Raw genomic sequence first — 16,103 nt, 5'->3', positions numbered from 1 at the left:
GTTTTCTCTTTTCCACTTGTGGAATTCTTGGCACACACTTTGAAGGAGAAAGAGCAGATGGTAGGTGAGTTGACTTCCTCATTTACAACTACAGTTTAACTCTTGACACTGCATCAGATGTCAGTGAAAAAGGAAAAGTAACCTTTGAACTACAAAGCCTCCTATCTCTCTTTGGTACTGGCTGGGTCAAAGGTATTTTCTTATGTTCTTTCCCCTTCCTTCATATATTCCTAACTTTTATAGATTACCAATAAATAGTATTTACTGATTTGAGATTATTTTCAGTATTCACTTAAAACTAAATTCACTTGGTTATAAGACAGAAGGCTAGGTAAGTCAAAAGTTCAATTTACATTTCTAAATGTTTAGAAACTTTCTAAGCTCCAAACAAAGAGAAGGCAAGATGTCTGACTAGCAGCACTTTTAAGGTTGGTTAATTACCGAATTCCTGGAACAATATTCTTAATTATATTTTTGAGACTTAGCCCCAATAAATGTGACCATAGAGTTTAGTAAGTGATAATTAATATTAGCCTTTTGGGCTTCACTAATAAAAGACAGCACTAACTAAAATCAGTGTCAATACATACAGTGGGAGAAACCATGTTCTTATAAGGATGTAACTGATTTAATCCAGGTTATCACTTTGTGCTCATTTATCACCTGCTTTTATTAAAGTCTAAGTACAGACATCTGTGTCAGTAACTGTGGGTACATTATAGAACTAGTAACCAGAAAATTCACTCAACAGATATCTATTGACAGAACTATTTACACATAGTAATCAACACTAGATGCTGGGAGTGATACACAAAATAAAATCACTGTCCTCATGTTGGGTTAGGGTGGACAAGAAAGATACAGAACTATGGAAAAATCATATGAGACTTTGCAAGGAACTAAATGGTTTGGTACATGAAGTCAGGGTTTTACTGTAGTGTTTATGATTTTCACCAAGACCACAAATATTTTCATTCAAACCTTCCCCCAAAGGCTGATTACCATGGGTTGTCAATTTATAAGCTAAATATTTGCAAAATCTATCATTCAGCAATCTACATATTAGCATGTAACCAAGAGAAACTTGTATACTAGAGACATATAAGAATGTTGTGCACAGCAGTACATAGCAACAAACTGGAACCAACCTAAATGCAGTTTGATAAAATGGTTTTAATATTTGTAGCATACTCACCCAAAGGAGTATTACTCCTTTGAATGAAAATAAATGAACTCCAGTAACATATTATTGAGTATGAAAGTTATGTTCCAGGAATCCAGACAAATGATACTCTAGTATCTATGAGGAAGTAATACTGAATAACATATTGCTTAAGCATATAAGTCTAGATAGATATGTGATGAAACTAAAAACAAGATTTAAAAAAAAAACCCACGAGTGAATGCTATACACAAAATTCAAAAGGGGCACGTTGGGGAGGCACACATAGGAAGAAATAATTTACTGATACAGTTCTAATCCTTGGGTTGAATGGTGAGTTCCAGTTGTTCATTATGCCTTTTTTTTGTGTGTGTATGGTACTGGGGATCGAACCCAGGGGTGCTTTCCCACTGAGTCACATCCCAGTACTTTTCATTTGTTATTTTCAGACAGGGCCTCACTAAGTTTCTGAGGCTGGCCTCAAACTTACAATTGGCCTGCCTCAGCCTCCTGAGTCACTGGATTACAGGTATGCACTGCTGTGCCCAGCTATTCAATATGCTCTTAATTTTAAAAATGTGACCGTTTAGAGTCAAGAGCAGGAGAGTTATTGAGGTTTTAATGGGCAAATCAGGATGAAACAGACATGAAAATGGGTAGGATATGATTATAGTTTTGGTTATTAAGGTGTTTATAACCTAATGGTAGCAATATGATGCACTCATGATAATTTTGTGTGCTTCCCTAGACAAGCTCTTATGTAACATTTAAAGACAAGCCAAGACCTACACTTCATGCCTAGTCAGCTAGGTATCAGAAGACAAAATCTTTTATAAAATTTAATTATATATATATATACATATATAAATACATATTTATATATTTATTTATTTCTGGGGAATTCTGAGACAAAGCTTTAATGCTGCACAGATGTCCTTCTTGTCTCATGTTACTTAAGTCTCTGATGTGGCTCCCAAATGCTGTTTTTACACTCTTGCTTCTGCTTTGATCTGTGGAATCTCTGCAATTTCTCAATTTTTTGCTTGGGGATGAAGCATGAGGAAACTAAACATAAATATATACAACAAATGACAAAAAAAAAAAAAAAAAAACTTTCAATGGGGCATGGTGTTACACACCTATAATCCCAGTGATTTGGGAGGCTGAGGCAGGAGGATCACAAGTCCAAGGCCAGCCTCAGCAACTTAGCAAGACTAGTCTCAAAATGAATATAAAAAAGACCAGGGGTAAAGCTCCTGTGGGTTCAATCCCCAGGGCTAAAAACAAATAAAAGCAAGCTGCATTTGGAATCAAGGACCCCAGCTCCTCCACAAGGTCATTGTGTGATGTGTGTGCCTCCCTTTTTAGCTTGCAGTTGGTCACAATGTAACAGGGGCCATATTATTTCTTGGTGTCAGGACTTGTGAGGAAATGCCCCTTTACTAGGGATCTAAAGAGAGAAAAATTCTTTACCCTCATTTGAGGCCATGATTCATTTAATCTTTTGTCCCAAGGTCTGACTTAATTTTAGGAAGATTGACACAGTGGTATAATTCACTTTCTTCAGGGACTATTTTACCTCTGCCCACAGGAGTGTAGTTTTACTCACTCCCAAACCATCTCAAAGATAGTAGCATACTATTATGGGGCGGTGGTGCATTTCCCTGAATCTATATGATTCAGTTTTAAATAACAAGCAATGAAGAAACTTCTCTGGAGAAAATGAGGAACTCTATTCCTTCAATAGTCCTTCGTTCCCTAATCCTTGCAAGCAATTTCTCAAAGGGCAAAATACACAACTGTGGAAAACAATTTACATGTGAAAAGCATCCTAAACGCACTTATTTCATTCTCAAAAGAATTTTCAGACTTACAACTGTAAGAAGACACTGTTTACAGTTTTAAAAAGAACATAACTTCTCATTCCAAATTAGAATAACTTGTCATTCTAATTTATTTTATCCCAGTTCGTTTAGGAAAAGCTGGTGAACAACTGGAGACAGGCGGATTCACCTATTTGCTTAGTCACCGCTTTAAAAGGCTAAAGTTGTTTGCACCTTTTAAAACACCTCCCCCACCCCAGCTTTCACCACCTTTTCCCCAAATTTAGGTCAGTCTCAACCACAGCACGTCTTACAGCACACCCAAAACAAATGCTTTAGGTTTAAAAGATAAGGGGGAGGGGAGGCTCAAATGCCTTTTCCAAAAAACTTCTGGAATCCTTAGCTTTAATTTCGCAACCTTTGACTTTCACACACGTAACGACTTGTCCTGTGAACGCCGTCGTTTTCCTGGTATATTGCAAACTCTTCGCGCACCAACTGATTCATTACCCATTTCTACTAGCACAGGGCTTGGCAAAGCGTAGGCGCCCACTAATGAATGAATGAACGGATTTGTAGAAGGGCGGGAAAAGATTAGTATTTTTTTGGTGTGACTAGGAGAACTACAATGGTTACAAAGTAACAACAAAAACCACCCAAATTTGGACCAACGCCCACTTCCAGTGGGTCCCAAAACTAGACCAGAACAGCACACTACGCCCCGCCCACGGTCGACAGACGGGAAATACACGCTGTCAGGAAAACCGGAAGTTCCCAGTGACGCCCCGCGCATGCGTGCATCGGTCAGCTCGCGCTTCCTACAACAGGTCATCCAGTGAGGAAGCCGGGGCACTTGGACAGACGCTGCCGGGTCCTCGCCGGCCCCGCGCCCCTCGCCCCGCGCATGCGTTGTGGGTTGGGCCTCTCGCGCTGAGGCGGGGCGAAAGGACGGATTTTATTTTCTTGCTCCCGCCCCTCTTCTTCCCCCACCTGCCACGTACAAGGCCCGAACTCTCGCTAGGCTTGTTGGGTCTTTGCGATTGGCCGGGGCCCGCGGCAGTCTCCGAGCTAGGTGCGGCGGCCGCGGAGAGCCACCGAGCGGGCCGAGACTTACAGCCTCCCAGTGACGCCCAGAGCCGGTTTGCGGCGGTGGCCTCGCATCGGCCCGCTCACCGGAGACCCACGCAAAGCCGGCGGCCTCTCTAGCTGGTACGGCCGCAGAACCCCGGGGTGCGGCCGCTCTCTCTGAGAAGTCCGGGAGACGCCGAAGCGCTGGAGGTCTTCTCTCGAACCTACCGGCGCGGGGCGGGCGGTCCCCGGGGGCCGTGGGAGAGGGCTGGAGTGAGGGAGGAGGGCCGACGGCCGACTGGGCCGCGAGGGGGAGGGGAGGTCGCGGAGGGGGAGGGGTGGCGGGGTCTCGGTGGCTGGGAAGTGGGCGTAGGGTTCTGGGGGCATTTGGGCCAGAAGTGCCCAGTGCGATTCCGTGTGTCTCCAAGGGGTCGCATTACCGGAGATCGCTGAGAGGGGCTTTGGGAGCCCTGGAGTGGTCGGTGCCCAGCCCGAGGGTCTTGGGAGGATGAGAAGGGTGGGGAGGCACCTGTGGGAATAATTTGATTGGGGGTGACAGAAGAGGAACCTTATTCTTTGTTAGTCCTTATGCGCCGAATGGAGGCCCAGCCTAGTTTTTATAATGATGACAGCTAACTTTTAAGTTTGCTTCTCCAGGTACTTATATATTCCCATTTTGCTTATGAAAGTTCGAGAAGGACTTAAAAGTCACAAAGCTAATAGTGCAAATCTTTATCACTTGTTAACATTGCCTCTGGTCAGGCAGCATTTTAGGCCCCTTACATTCTTTTGGAAAAATCAAGGGTTTATTTGCTTTGGGATTTCTTGATGGAAATTTGTACCCTCAGGAGGTACCTAAAAAACCGCCTCTGAATCAGAGCAGTGGAGGGCTTAGTGAATCCAGTGGTTTGGCCACTGAAGCTAGATTGTAGTGCAAGAGGCAGGCCTTTTATGTGTATTTGGGCATATTAGTTCGTTCCCAGAACTCAAAAAGTGTTCTGGTGAGGTTTTGGACTTTAGTGGTTTGACTCAGTTCTGGTAGAGGGGTTGGGGCAGGAATAAGATAGAAGAAAATGCTGTAGGGATCTTACCAGCAGTTCCAGATCATATTGATCTTTACTATGCTAGAGAAAGAGCACTAGAACTATGCTGTTGTATAAACGGCTGGATGGGATTTTCCTCAGAGAAAAAAATTGCACTCTTGTTAATACTTGTGTATTTGTTCTAAGGTAACTGCAGAAATGGGAACAGCTTTAGGAAAGCAGCTTTGGTTCCTGGCTGCAGGGAATTTACAGTCAATGAGAAACACCAAAAGTGAATTTACTGGCAAACATGGCAGATACAGAGTATATGTGACTCAGTTTTTTAGGTCCTTGGAACTGAGCATTCCCCACTTCCATAAAAAAAAAAAAAAAAATACTCTCTAACATATTTGATGTTGAAATTTTCTCTTAATAGTTTGTCTGATGTGGGGAGTCACTTTTTTAGCTACATAAGGCACACTGTGAAGTTCTGACAGAATTGACCTGATATAGTTTTCTTCTCCAAACTTTCTTTATCAGAACTTTATTTTTCCCCATTCATCTTTTTGAGTAGGGAACAGAAGCAATTCTTTAATTACTTTCTACCCATCAGACATTGTTCTAGGTGCTACCAGGAGTAGATAATACTATCACACTGAAGCTAAGTACTGGTCCCTCTACATTATTACTGGTTTATACATCCTGTAGAAATACATTAATTTATTGCATGATCCTCTCAGCCTATCAATGCAAATAAAATTGAATATTTACCATCCTGCTGAAATGGTCATTTACAGAGCTTGGTACATATTAAGTATTCTGTAAATGTTTTCTTAATGCACAGGACAGGTTTTGCTACAGGTGAGGAACTGGTTTTATGGAGTTTTTCGTTCATCTTCATGAGAAGTTCATTATGATAAAAAGCTAACCATATTCTTGTTTTGTATTAGGACAAGCATGATATCCAGATGGTGGAACCCAGTCTATTTTGTTCTGCACTGACCTTGGAGTGTTATATTTAGTTTTAATGCCCCATTTCATTAAAGATTTATTAATAAAATGTGACTTGGACAGAGGATGGTAAAGGAATCTAGAGTATCCATTTAAGAAATAGATGAAAGGACCAGGAGTTTTATATAAGGGATATTGGGACATTTATATGTAATATTCATGAAACAAATTAGGATTCTTGAACATTTTTTTTTCAACTCTTTGATGGATTTATGAATGGTTTTACACATGAACAGAAAGGACAGAGTAATTGCAGAGAAACATGATAATGTTAAATAATGAATTTAAGAAGAGGGAAACAAAGCTGCCAATAGTAAAACAGGAGGTTGAAATCAAAATGTGGAGGTTGTAGGACAACTTAAACAGCCTTGAGAGATTATTTGTTTGGGGCAAGTACAGGAGTTGATGCCAAGAAAATGCTTAGTGATCTTATTTTAACATGTTCAGGAATATCTTGGCCTTGAGAAAATGAGATATTAACACATTGTTTGCTTCCAAGTATTTTCCTCATGAGTATACAGTAATCACTTATTAGACATACTGACAATATTTTAAATTTAGGGTCACAGTCATTACAGGATAATGATATTGAATAACTTGAAATAACATGAAAATAAAACCTAAGAAATGGGAAAATTATGTAGCAACTAGTGTTTAGTGACTACTTCTCTAATAATGTCTTCTTTCTTAAAGTGTGCAGTCTAATACACCCACTCTGATTAGGGGGTGGGGTGGATTGGAATGGGAACATAGTGGAATATAGTACAATAGTGGATAGTTTTGTTGGAAAACTTAGAATGGTATCGCTCATTTGTCCTTTCTCCTCAAATTCCCAAAATAGAGGGAAATTAGAATACTCATGAGACCTTATTTAAAAGAGAAAAATTTGATTTTCTTTTTCACACATGCTTTTCTCTTCAGGATTAACATTAAAAGTTAAGGCCAATATAATTTTGAAGCCAGTATTTATTTTTCCTTATTTAACATATCTTGAATAATTACTGTGTGCCTAGGTACTCTTTTAGGGTCTGGATATATGCCAAACATATAATTTAGTTCCTACTTTGTAGTGGAAAAGACAATAAAAAGATAATTTTTAATGTCTGAAAGTGGCAATGTGTTGAAAAATAAAGCAGGGAACTAAGATGGGCAGGGGAGCCATTTTTAAATTAGATGGTTAGGGAAGACTTCTGAGGAATAATATTTGATTAGAGATCTGAATCATGAGGGTTATGAAAAGAGTTCAAGGCACGAGTAGCAGGTTGTAAAGAACATAAACCATTGGTGTAGAAGGGGTGTATGAGGGAAAGAGGTACAAAATGAGATTAAAAACTTGGTCAGGGGCCTGGGTTTGTGGCTCAGTGGTAGAGTGCTTGCCTAGTAAGAGTGAGGCACTGGGTTTGATCCCCAGCACCACATAAACGAAATAAAGGTATTGTGTCCATCTACAACTAAAATTAAAAAATTAGAAAAAAAATTAAAAAAAAAAAAAAAACTTGGTCAGGGTCCAGAGGCTAGATCATGACTTTGTAGATTTTGCTTTTTAAGATGGAAATCCTTTGGAAGGTTTTGAGCACACCGATGTTAGATTTTATTTCACAGACTAACTGATCTAAAATGAATCAAAAAATAGATTCAAAATGGGCAAAATGAAAAAGGAGACAGACCGGTTAAGGAGTATTTTGCAATGATTTAGCCAAAAGATGGTGGTGTCTTAGATCAAACCGAGAGCAATGAAGATACTGAATTGGTTGGATTCCAGAGATATTTTTAAAGGTAGTAGTAGTAAGATTTGTTGGCAGTTTGGCTATAAGGTGTGAAAAAAATGAGGAACTAAGACTTTTTTTTATCTTGAATACTGGAAGGAAGGAGTTGTCACTAACAAATGGGGAAAACTAGCTCTATGAAACATGTGAAATGACCAGGAATTCATTTTTAGAATTGTTAAGTTAGAAATGTAAATGGTAATGTTAGATATGCAGTTAAAAATGTGGGTAAAACAATAGGAGACAAAATAATACAACTTATTATATATGTAAAAGTCGTTGCCAGACATTTTAACATGAACATGTTAACAGTGGGATAGGGAATCACTTTTGAAGGTCATAATGTTTTACAGTCTAATAGTATCTCTATTTTCAACTTTTCAGATATGTTCTATTATTTAATCATCAAAATCATTTTTATCAGTCTTTTTCTAGAGTTATATAAGAACATCCTGGAGTCCATCATGAATGGACAGTTGGACCTAAGTGGGAAACTAATTATCAAAGCTCAACTTGGGGAGGATATTCGAAGAATTCCCATTCATAATGAAGATATTACTTATGATGAATTAGTACTAATGATGCAACGAGTTTTCAGAGGAAAGCTTCTAAGTAATGATGAAGTTACAATAAAGTATAAAGATGAAGGTAAGAGTGTTTTTAAAGCAGTTTTTGAAAATAAGTATTATGTGTTCATTTGCTGTTTTTTTAATTGGACTATTCCCCCCCATGATATTTGGCCATTTTCTTTTTATTTGAGGGGATGTTTACATAATTAGTGTAATTCTTTTTGTAAGTTAAAAGTAGCTAAGTTATTTGTTATTAGAAGGGAGTTGAAAATGTTAGAACACTTTCATATGCAGTTCTACAAGTTTTTTTCCCCTCTTTCTGGCCAGTTTTTAAAACCAAATTTCAGCTTATATTTTCCAAAGTGAAAGATATATCAGTATATATTGAATGGAAAAGAATTTCATGGTTAATTAAGTATGGGAAAACTGGTTTCAACAAAGACAAATGTGTTTATTGCAGAAATTTTCAGGTTGTGTAATATGCTGCTGTACATTGTCATTTTGTAGGACACAGTGTTCCCCAACTGATTTAACCACAAAACTATTTTTATGGAGATGGATTTTACATGAGAAATGTTTCATCAAACATGAAGTAGAATTACAGCAGTAGACTATTTATTTATTTCCTATTCTTTAACCAGCCTTCTTGTTAAGATCACTTAAAATTTGTTTTATAGGCATTTCAGTATTTTTTTATTACTGAATTCATTTATAATCTTCATCTTGAGCTCAGCCTTTGGCTGTGCTAGCTGTATCATCCTTTTTGAAATACTCTTATCCCTTACTTTCTCTGACACTGTAATTATTCTGTATTTATCACGAATAGCTGCTGCATTGTGAAGACTGTCTTCAAGTAATGTGAACTGCTATAATAAAAATTTTAAAATCTGAGTGGTTCAACACTGAAGAAATCATGTAGGAATCCAGACTGACAGAAGCTCTGTTATCTTTTATTTTTAAAAAAGCTCTGTTATTTTTAACACACGGCTACAGGCTCACCTTGGGATTGATATCCAGCAGGCAGATGGATGAAGATAGAGTGTGAAGGGATATTACTTGATAGGCTTCAAGGTGATACATAATTTCTGCCCACATTACATTGGCCAGAACCCAGTCACGTGGCTTTGCTGAGATGCGGGTGGAAAATGTTGTCCCTAGCTGAGCAGCCACTTTGTACAACTTGCCCTGTGGAAAGGGAGTGTAAAATCAACTGGTAATCAACTAAACTGGCCTTCTAGTTACAGGTACAATTCTCCCTTCTTGTGATGTATGATCTAAGAGTACCCAAACTAATTTTTGAGAATTACTCATGTTTAGGAACAGTAAAGGAGGAATTTCTTCCTATTTTTTTTTATCTAGTAATCTCATCAACTTAAAATATATAGCTTTCTACCTGTGACTTCCAAATGTGTGCCTTAATTTGATCAGTTATTTTTTTCTTACTTGACTTCACAAATCAGAATTTTTTTCACAAATCAGAATTTTTAAAAATATTTTTTTAGTTGTAGATGAACCTTTTTATATTTATTTATTTATTTATTTTTATGTGTTGCTGAGGTTTGAACTCTGTGCCTCACATTTGCTAGGCAAGCGATCTACCACTGATCTACAGCCCCAGCCCCAACAACTCAAAATTTTAATAGTCTTTTCCTGACCTTACTGACCTTACTAATTGGCTTTCTTTTACCTCCCTATTTTCATTTAAGGTAAGGATCAGCAAGCTTTCCCTATAAAAGATCAGATAATGTAGCTTTGGGGGTCACATAAGGCCTCATCATCACCACCATCTTTTTTTTTTTTTAACTGCCTCTTAAAAAATCTAAAAACCAATCTTGGTTCACAGTCCTGTGAAAACTGGGAGGATCCATTGGGTCAGATTGTAGATTGCTCATTGTTGAAATTTGTCCTCCTTATTTCATTTGTCCTCCTTATCTCATTACCAAATTGTATTTTTTCATTGTGCTTTAAATCTAAATCATTCAGATTTGTGTTTCATAGTCTGTGTTGGGCACTATAGTGTAGGAACTGCTCAAATAAAGATTCTATTAGATATTCTGTTTCTGTTGTGTGATTCAGGAAAGGAAAAAGACAAATGTAGAAAATTTCCTTCTTTTACAGCTATCCTTTATTTTCTTAAAATGTGTTTATGAGTAGAATCACTCATCTATGTGATAGGAATTAGATCTAGTTACAAAGATAATTACAAAAAATTATTACAAAAAATAATTATAATGGTTACAAAAAATAATTATAGAGTGCTCAGTTATAGCTTTTTGCCATCTTAGTACAAAATAAAGCAGCCTAGTCCATTTTAAGGTGCAGAAGAACATCCCTGGAGTGGGCTCTTGGCCTTCACCGGACAAAACTCCTTCCCACCTAACTGTGTGAAGATGCCCTGCACAAGGCCCCTGATCAATTCCTTGTCTGTCCCTGCTTTTCTGTTCTTACTCTCTGTGGGGAACTTTTTTTTTTCTTAGTACTTTGAAAGCTTTTGAAACGTGCAGTTGATATGCTAATTATAGTATTCTTTACCTCTGAGATCTGGGGGATTTCACAGTCTTTAGTATGTGCTATTTTTTTGTATATTTAAATATTTTTGGGGGGAAAGTTGACACTTCATCTTATTATCAAAATGGTCAGTGACGTGAAAGACTACTGTCCATTCACTAACACAATTCTTCAAGAACTCTGAGTTACTGTTATATGTGACTTCTGTCCATTTGTGTCAGTATGTTTATATTTAGAATTAAGATTTGAATCTTGGGAATCCTTATTACTTTGATTTTTGAGAAATATATTTAAAGTTTTCAAAATGGAAGGATTTTGACTAAACCAATAATTCACACTATTGCTACCATAAATTGGTGACTAGTAAAATTTAATACATGTAATGCATTAACTCAGCAACATTTTTTCATGAGGCTATGGTAAATTCTTTGCTTGTAAGAATAATAAGGGAAGTTGATTTAGTATTTTTTAAACAAATACATGTTTCCCAGATGATCCTTTAATGTTTAAGGTTTTTATGAGAGATTGTAATTATGTTTTGTAATGTACATTTTGAATTTAAATTTTCACAGGCCCAACAGTTTACTCCTGTTGCAAATCTGAAATTCATGTGTTTTTTGTTTTTTTTTTTAATTCCAGATGGAGATCTTATAACAATTTTTGATAGTTCTGACCTTTCCTTTGCTATTCAGTGTAGTAGGATACTGAAACTGACATTATTTGGTGAGTGGTAAACTTTCTAATACATATAATATTATATTTTTTATTAAAGGCTTTTTGACTTGTTTTCCTTTTAAAGGGCCAGAATTAAATGACAAGGTATTGGAAAAGAGCGTATATGAATTTTCATTAAAGGAGTGGTTTTAAATTGCTTGAATTTTTCTTATGTTTTAATTCAGTAAGAACAATTTTGAAATCAAATATAACTTAGATATCTCTAACAGAATATTAGAGCTTTAATTTAGCCATGTTGGAATTTTTGAGTTGTTAGATTGTGTTTGAGGACGATTCACAGAAAGTCAGTTTATGTTTTATCTTCTACATCTATTTTGTAACTCTAAATAGTAATGTATGCTGTTTACTTAAGTGTATCAGATTAAAAATAATTGCAGGGTCAAACTTCCTGCGGGTTCTTTAAGAATTTATAATTTTCTCTGTAACAGAGTACGTTTTTACGTATTTTCAGGGCTTAACATATAATATAAGCCTGTTATTTTAGATCTAATTTTTCAAGGATTATTTAAAGACTAAAGATAGTGCTGATAATAACAAATGCAGACTAATTTTAATCTTTTTTTTCTTTTAGATCTTAATAGATTTGCAAGGGGAAATACTTAATGGACAAGATAGAAATGGTTGATTAGAGAGTTAAAGTAGGAACATTATTATTTGAAAAATAGGTGTACACTTTGTTTTTGGATGCTTTATCAGTTAATTTTTCAAATTATGTTACAGTGAACTTTAGTGTTCTATGAGAAATGGGCATGTCCTATTGAATTAAGTTTATCTGTTTCATTTCCATGTAGGAAAAATGAACATGAATCAGATTTTATAATGTTAATAACAAAAACTATTAAAAATTTTTAAAATAAAAGTTCTCTTTTTCATGTTATCAAATGTGAAATACTTAACCACTATTAGCTAAGTATAAGATAGACTAGATAACTAGAACCCCACCCTGTTAGAAGCACTCACATGGTAGATACAAACTGTACCAAGTATATTTTATTGAAATAGGCAACTTAGCTTGTCCAGGAAAGTAAGAGAAATATTCAGGGACAAAAAAATAAATGGAACTAAAAACCAGGGCCTGAATACCAAAAACTGATTCAACTTGGAATATTCTTGGTGGTAATGGTGAAAGTATTAGTTGGCATAATCTAAGACTTTGTCAGTTGGTGTCTCAATAACGTAAGCCCTGGGTCCTATACTCCTGGATCCCATATAACTCCCTCAATGGACTGTATTCTCAAAAATGAATATTATGAAAAATAAATATCTACCTTTATGTAGAAAAGATCAAGGAAGCTTAACATATGCTGGGCTGTCAGGGGTTTGGGAAGTCTCCCTTGAGGATTCATGACCAAGGTTCTTAGGTGGACTGGTTTTAAGTTTAAACTACCTGTATAGTTTGGAATCTCTCAAGCCCAGATTGAAAAAAAAAAAAAAAAAGGCAAAAACAAAGGCATAAATCTTTCTGAAGGGGCATATCAGTCTAAGTCACAGAAGTCACAGATTTCTCAGACAGACTTTAGGATTCAAAATTGTAAGGCACATGAACCAGTCCATGTAAGAAAGAAATAGTGGGCATAACATAAAGCAGAATAAGACGTCTAAACACTTTAGTTAATAGAAGTGACAGTCTATAAAATGTAATAAAACTTACTAAATACATAAAAGAAGGAATAAAAATGTAAGAGCAAGGCACTGTGATAAAAAACAAGTAGATTCCTAAGAACTTAAAGTAACTTTTTAAAAATGAAATGCATTATCTTTGTCATTGAATACTAAGTGCATAGGTTAAACAGCCAATTAGTCATGGTGAAAAAGAGAATTCGGACCAAAAGGAAGTCCAAAGAAGTTATAGAGTGAAGCACAAAAACAAATGTGGAGAATATGAAAGAAGTTGAGAATGAGAAAGTGAAGTATATTTCCATTAAGAGTTTTCAAAAGGAGAGAATGGGGAGAGGGGAGTGGAAATATATGAAGAGGTAGTGATTCTTTAGCCACTTAAAGTTTTCAGGATTACATAAAAGATATAAACATTTTAGATTAAGTAGGCAAAGTGAGTCCTGAGCAAGATAAGTAAAAATAAATCCCTACAAGACATTGTTATGAAACTGGAAAATACATAAAACACAGAAATTGATGTGACTGCATCACTGTAGTATGCTGAATTTAAGTCCTTTGGGTATAAACCACATCAATGTTCATAGCAGCTCAATTCACAATAGCTAGATTATGGAACCAACCTAGATGCCCTTCATTTGACGAATGGATAAAGAAACTGTGGTATATATGCTCAATGGAATATTACCCAGCCATAAAGAAGAATAAAATTATGGCATTTGTTGGCAAATGGATGAAGTTGGAAAATATCATGCCAAGTGAAATAAGCCGAGCCCCAAAAACCAAAGGCTGAATGTTTTCTCTGATAAGTGCATGACAATGTATAATGAGGGGCTGGGGGCGGGGAGAAGAGAAGAATGAAGGAACTTTGGATGGTGTAGAGGAAAATGGGGTGGAAAGGGATGGAGGACAGAAAGATAGTAGAATGAAACAGACAGTATTACCCTATGTATATGTATGAATACATGAATGGTGTGAATCTACATTGTGTACAACCATAGAAATGAAAAGTTGTACCCTATTTCTGTACAATGAATCAAAATGCAGTCTGTAAAAATAAAAAAGATTTTAATAAAAAAAATTAAAAAAACAAGATGATCTGTACAGACTTAAAAAAAAAAAAACAAAGAAATTATTTTAAGACTCTTCAAGAATAAGATTAATGAACTACCAAGCAATTAGACTGTTAGGAAACTTTGCTTCATAGTAATAGCAGAAATTAGAAGACTTCAAATGGTTAAGAATAACTGGAAAAGTAGCATTCCACAGTCTGCTAAACTTCAGGAATGAGGAGAAATAAAAACATTTCAAAAAAAGATAGAATCTACCATTTAGAGGCCATTGTTAGAAGAATTTTTAAAATTAGTTTTCAGTAAGAAGGACATTGAGTTTGGAAAATGGTGAAAACTGCAAGCAGCATTGATTACAAAAAACGGTAATAGTTTAAGGAATGCAAAAACAATACAAGTGTCACATATGGGCAGGGATGTGGGGGAAAAGATACACTCAAACATTGCTAGTGGGACAGCAAATTAGTACAACCACTTGTGAAAGCAGTGTGGAGATTCCTCAGAAAACTTGGAATGGAACCCCATTTTACCCTGTTATCTCACTCCTTTGTATACATCTAAAGGACTTAAAATCAGCATACTACAGTGACACAACCACATCAATGTTTAGAGCAGCTCAGTTCACAGTAGCCAAGCTATGGAATCAACCTAGGTATCCATCAACAGATGAATGGCATATAATACACAATGGAATATTACTTAGCCATAAAGAATGAAATTATGGCATTTGCCGGTAAATGGATGAAACTGAAGACTATCATGCTAAGTGAAAATAAGCCAATCCCCAAAACCAAAGGCTGAATGTTCTCTCTGCTATGTGAATGCTAACACACAATGGGGGTGGGGTTAGAGGGGAATAGTTCACTGAACAAAGAGGAATGAAGAGAACAGAGGTGGAATGGAAATAGGAAAGACAGTAGAAAGAATTGGACATAACTCTTCTATGTTCATATATGAATACAGAACCAGTGACACTCCATATCATATAGAACCACAAGAATGGGATCCTAATTAGATCCTAATACTCCGTGGATGTATAATATGTTAAAACACACTCCACCATCATGTATATCTAGAAAGAACAAATAAAAAAAAAGTGGAAAAATAAATAAATAAAAACATCCTGGCATTTAAAAAAGAAAAAGAAAAGTGGAAGGAAACTCCAAGCATGGTGTCTGCAAGCCAGGAGGAGATACCCTTCAGCTTTAACCCCAGGATGCTCCATGAAGACCCTGGCCTGATCCTTGTTGGGAATCATCATCTTATTCCCTCATCAGGAAAATGGGAATCTTCCAGCCAAATATTCCTCTTATCATGGGCTAACCAAATCCCTGACTCTGGCCAGACTACCGCAAACAGCCACAAGGACACTTTCAGCCTATGGGCTTTAGACCTTTGCCCTTCAGCTACAATGTCTCCTCTTGTTCTTCTACATTCAAACTTTCCAAAGCCAGGGCAAGTCACAGCTTGTCCTTGAGCTTTTCCCCAAAATTTCAGCCTACATTTATCCTTTGCCTTTTATAAATACCATGTTTTGATCTTTTCAGCCAATTTTGTACTTGAATTATAGTATTTAAAAACTTTTATTTGTTGCATATTATTTATTCCCCAGTAATACTAATACTACATAGTTCCTTAAGTCTTTGGTGGAATACTTGATTCAATTTTTTTAATGTTAATTGAGATAATTAGACTTTCTATTTCTTAAAACAACACGCTGAACATTAATTTTATCTGGAAATTGTCCAGGTCATC

General features: G+C 36.4%; 1 protein-coding gene across 2 annotated transcripts in view; it reads left to right on the top strand.

Moving 5' to 3' along the window:
• The first annotated feature begins 3,825 nt into the window (after window positions 1-3,825).
• Tfg (trafficking from ER to golgi regulator) overlaps window positions 3,826-16,103 on the top strand; it is a 39,773-nt gene continuing 27,495 nt past the window's right edge. For both annotated transcript variants that reach the window (XM_047564829.1, XM_047564828.1), the window contains exons 1-3: window positions 3,826-4,194; window positions 8,277-8,500; window positions 11,569-11,652. In XM_047564829.1, the coding sequence (XP_047420785.1) occupies window positions 8,317-8,500; window positions 11,569-11,652 (268 nt within the window). In that variant the 5' untranslated portion in view covers window positions 3,826-4,194; window positions 8,277-8,316. The remainder of the gene's footprint in view (window positions 4,195-8,276; window positions 8,501-11,568; window positions 11,653-16,103) is intronic.

The sequence above is a fragment of the Sciurus carolinensis genome, chromosome 9 (genome assembly GCF_902686445.1).
Source record: "Sciurus carolinensis chromosome 9, mSciCar1.2, whole genome shotgun sequence".
In the NCBI taxonomy this organism is placed as follows: Eukaryota; Metazoa; Chordata; class Mammalia; order Rodentia; family Sciuridae; genus Sciurus; species Sciurus carolinensis.
The sequence above is the reverse complement of the archived record's forward strand: the minus strand, read 5'-3'. Positions and strand labels throughout refer to the sequence as shown.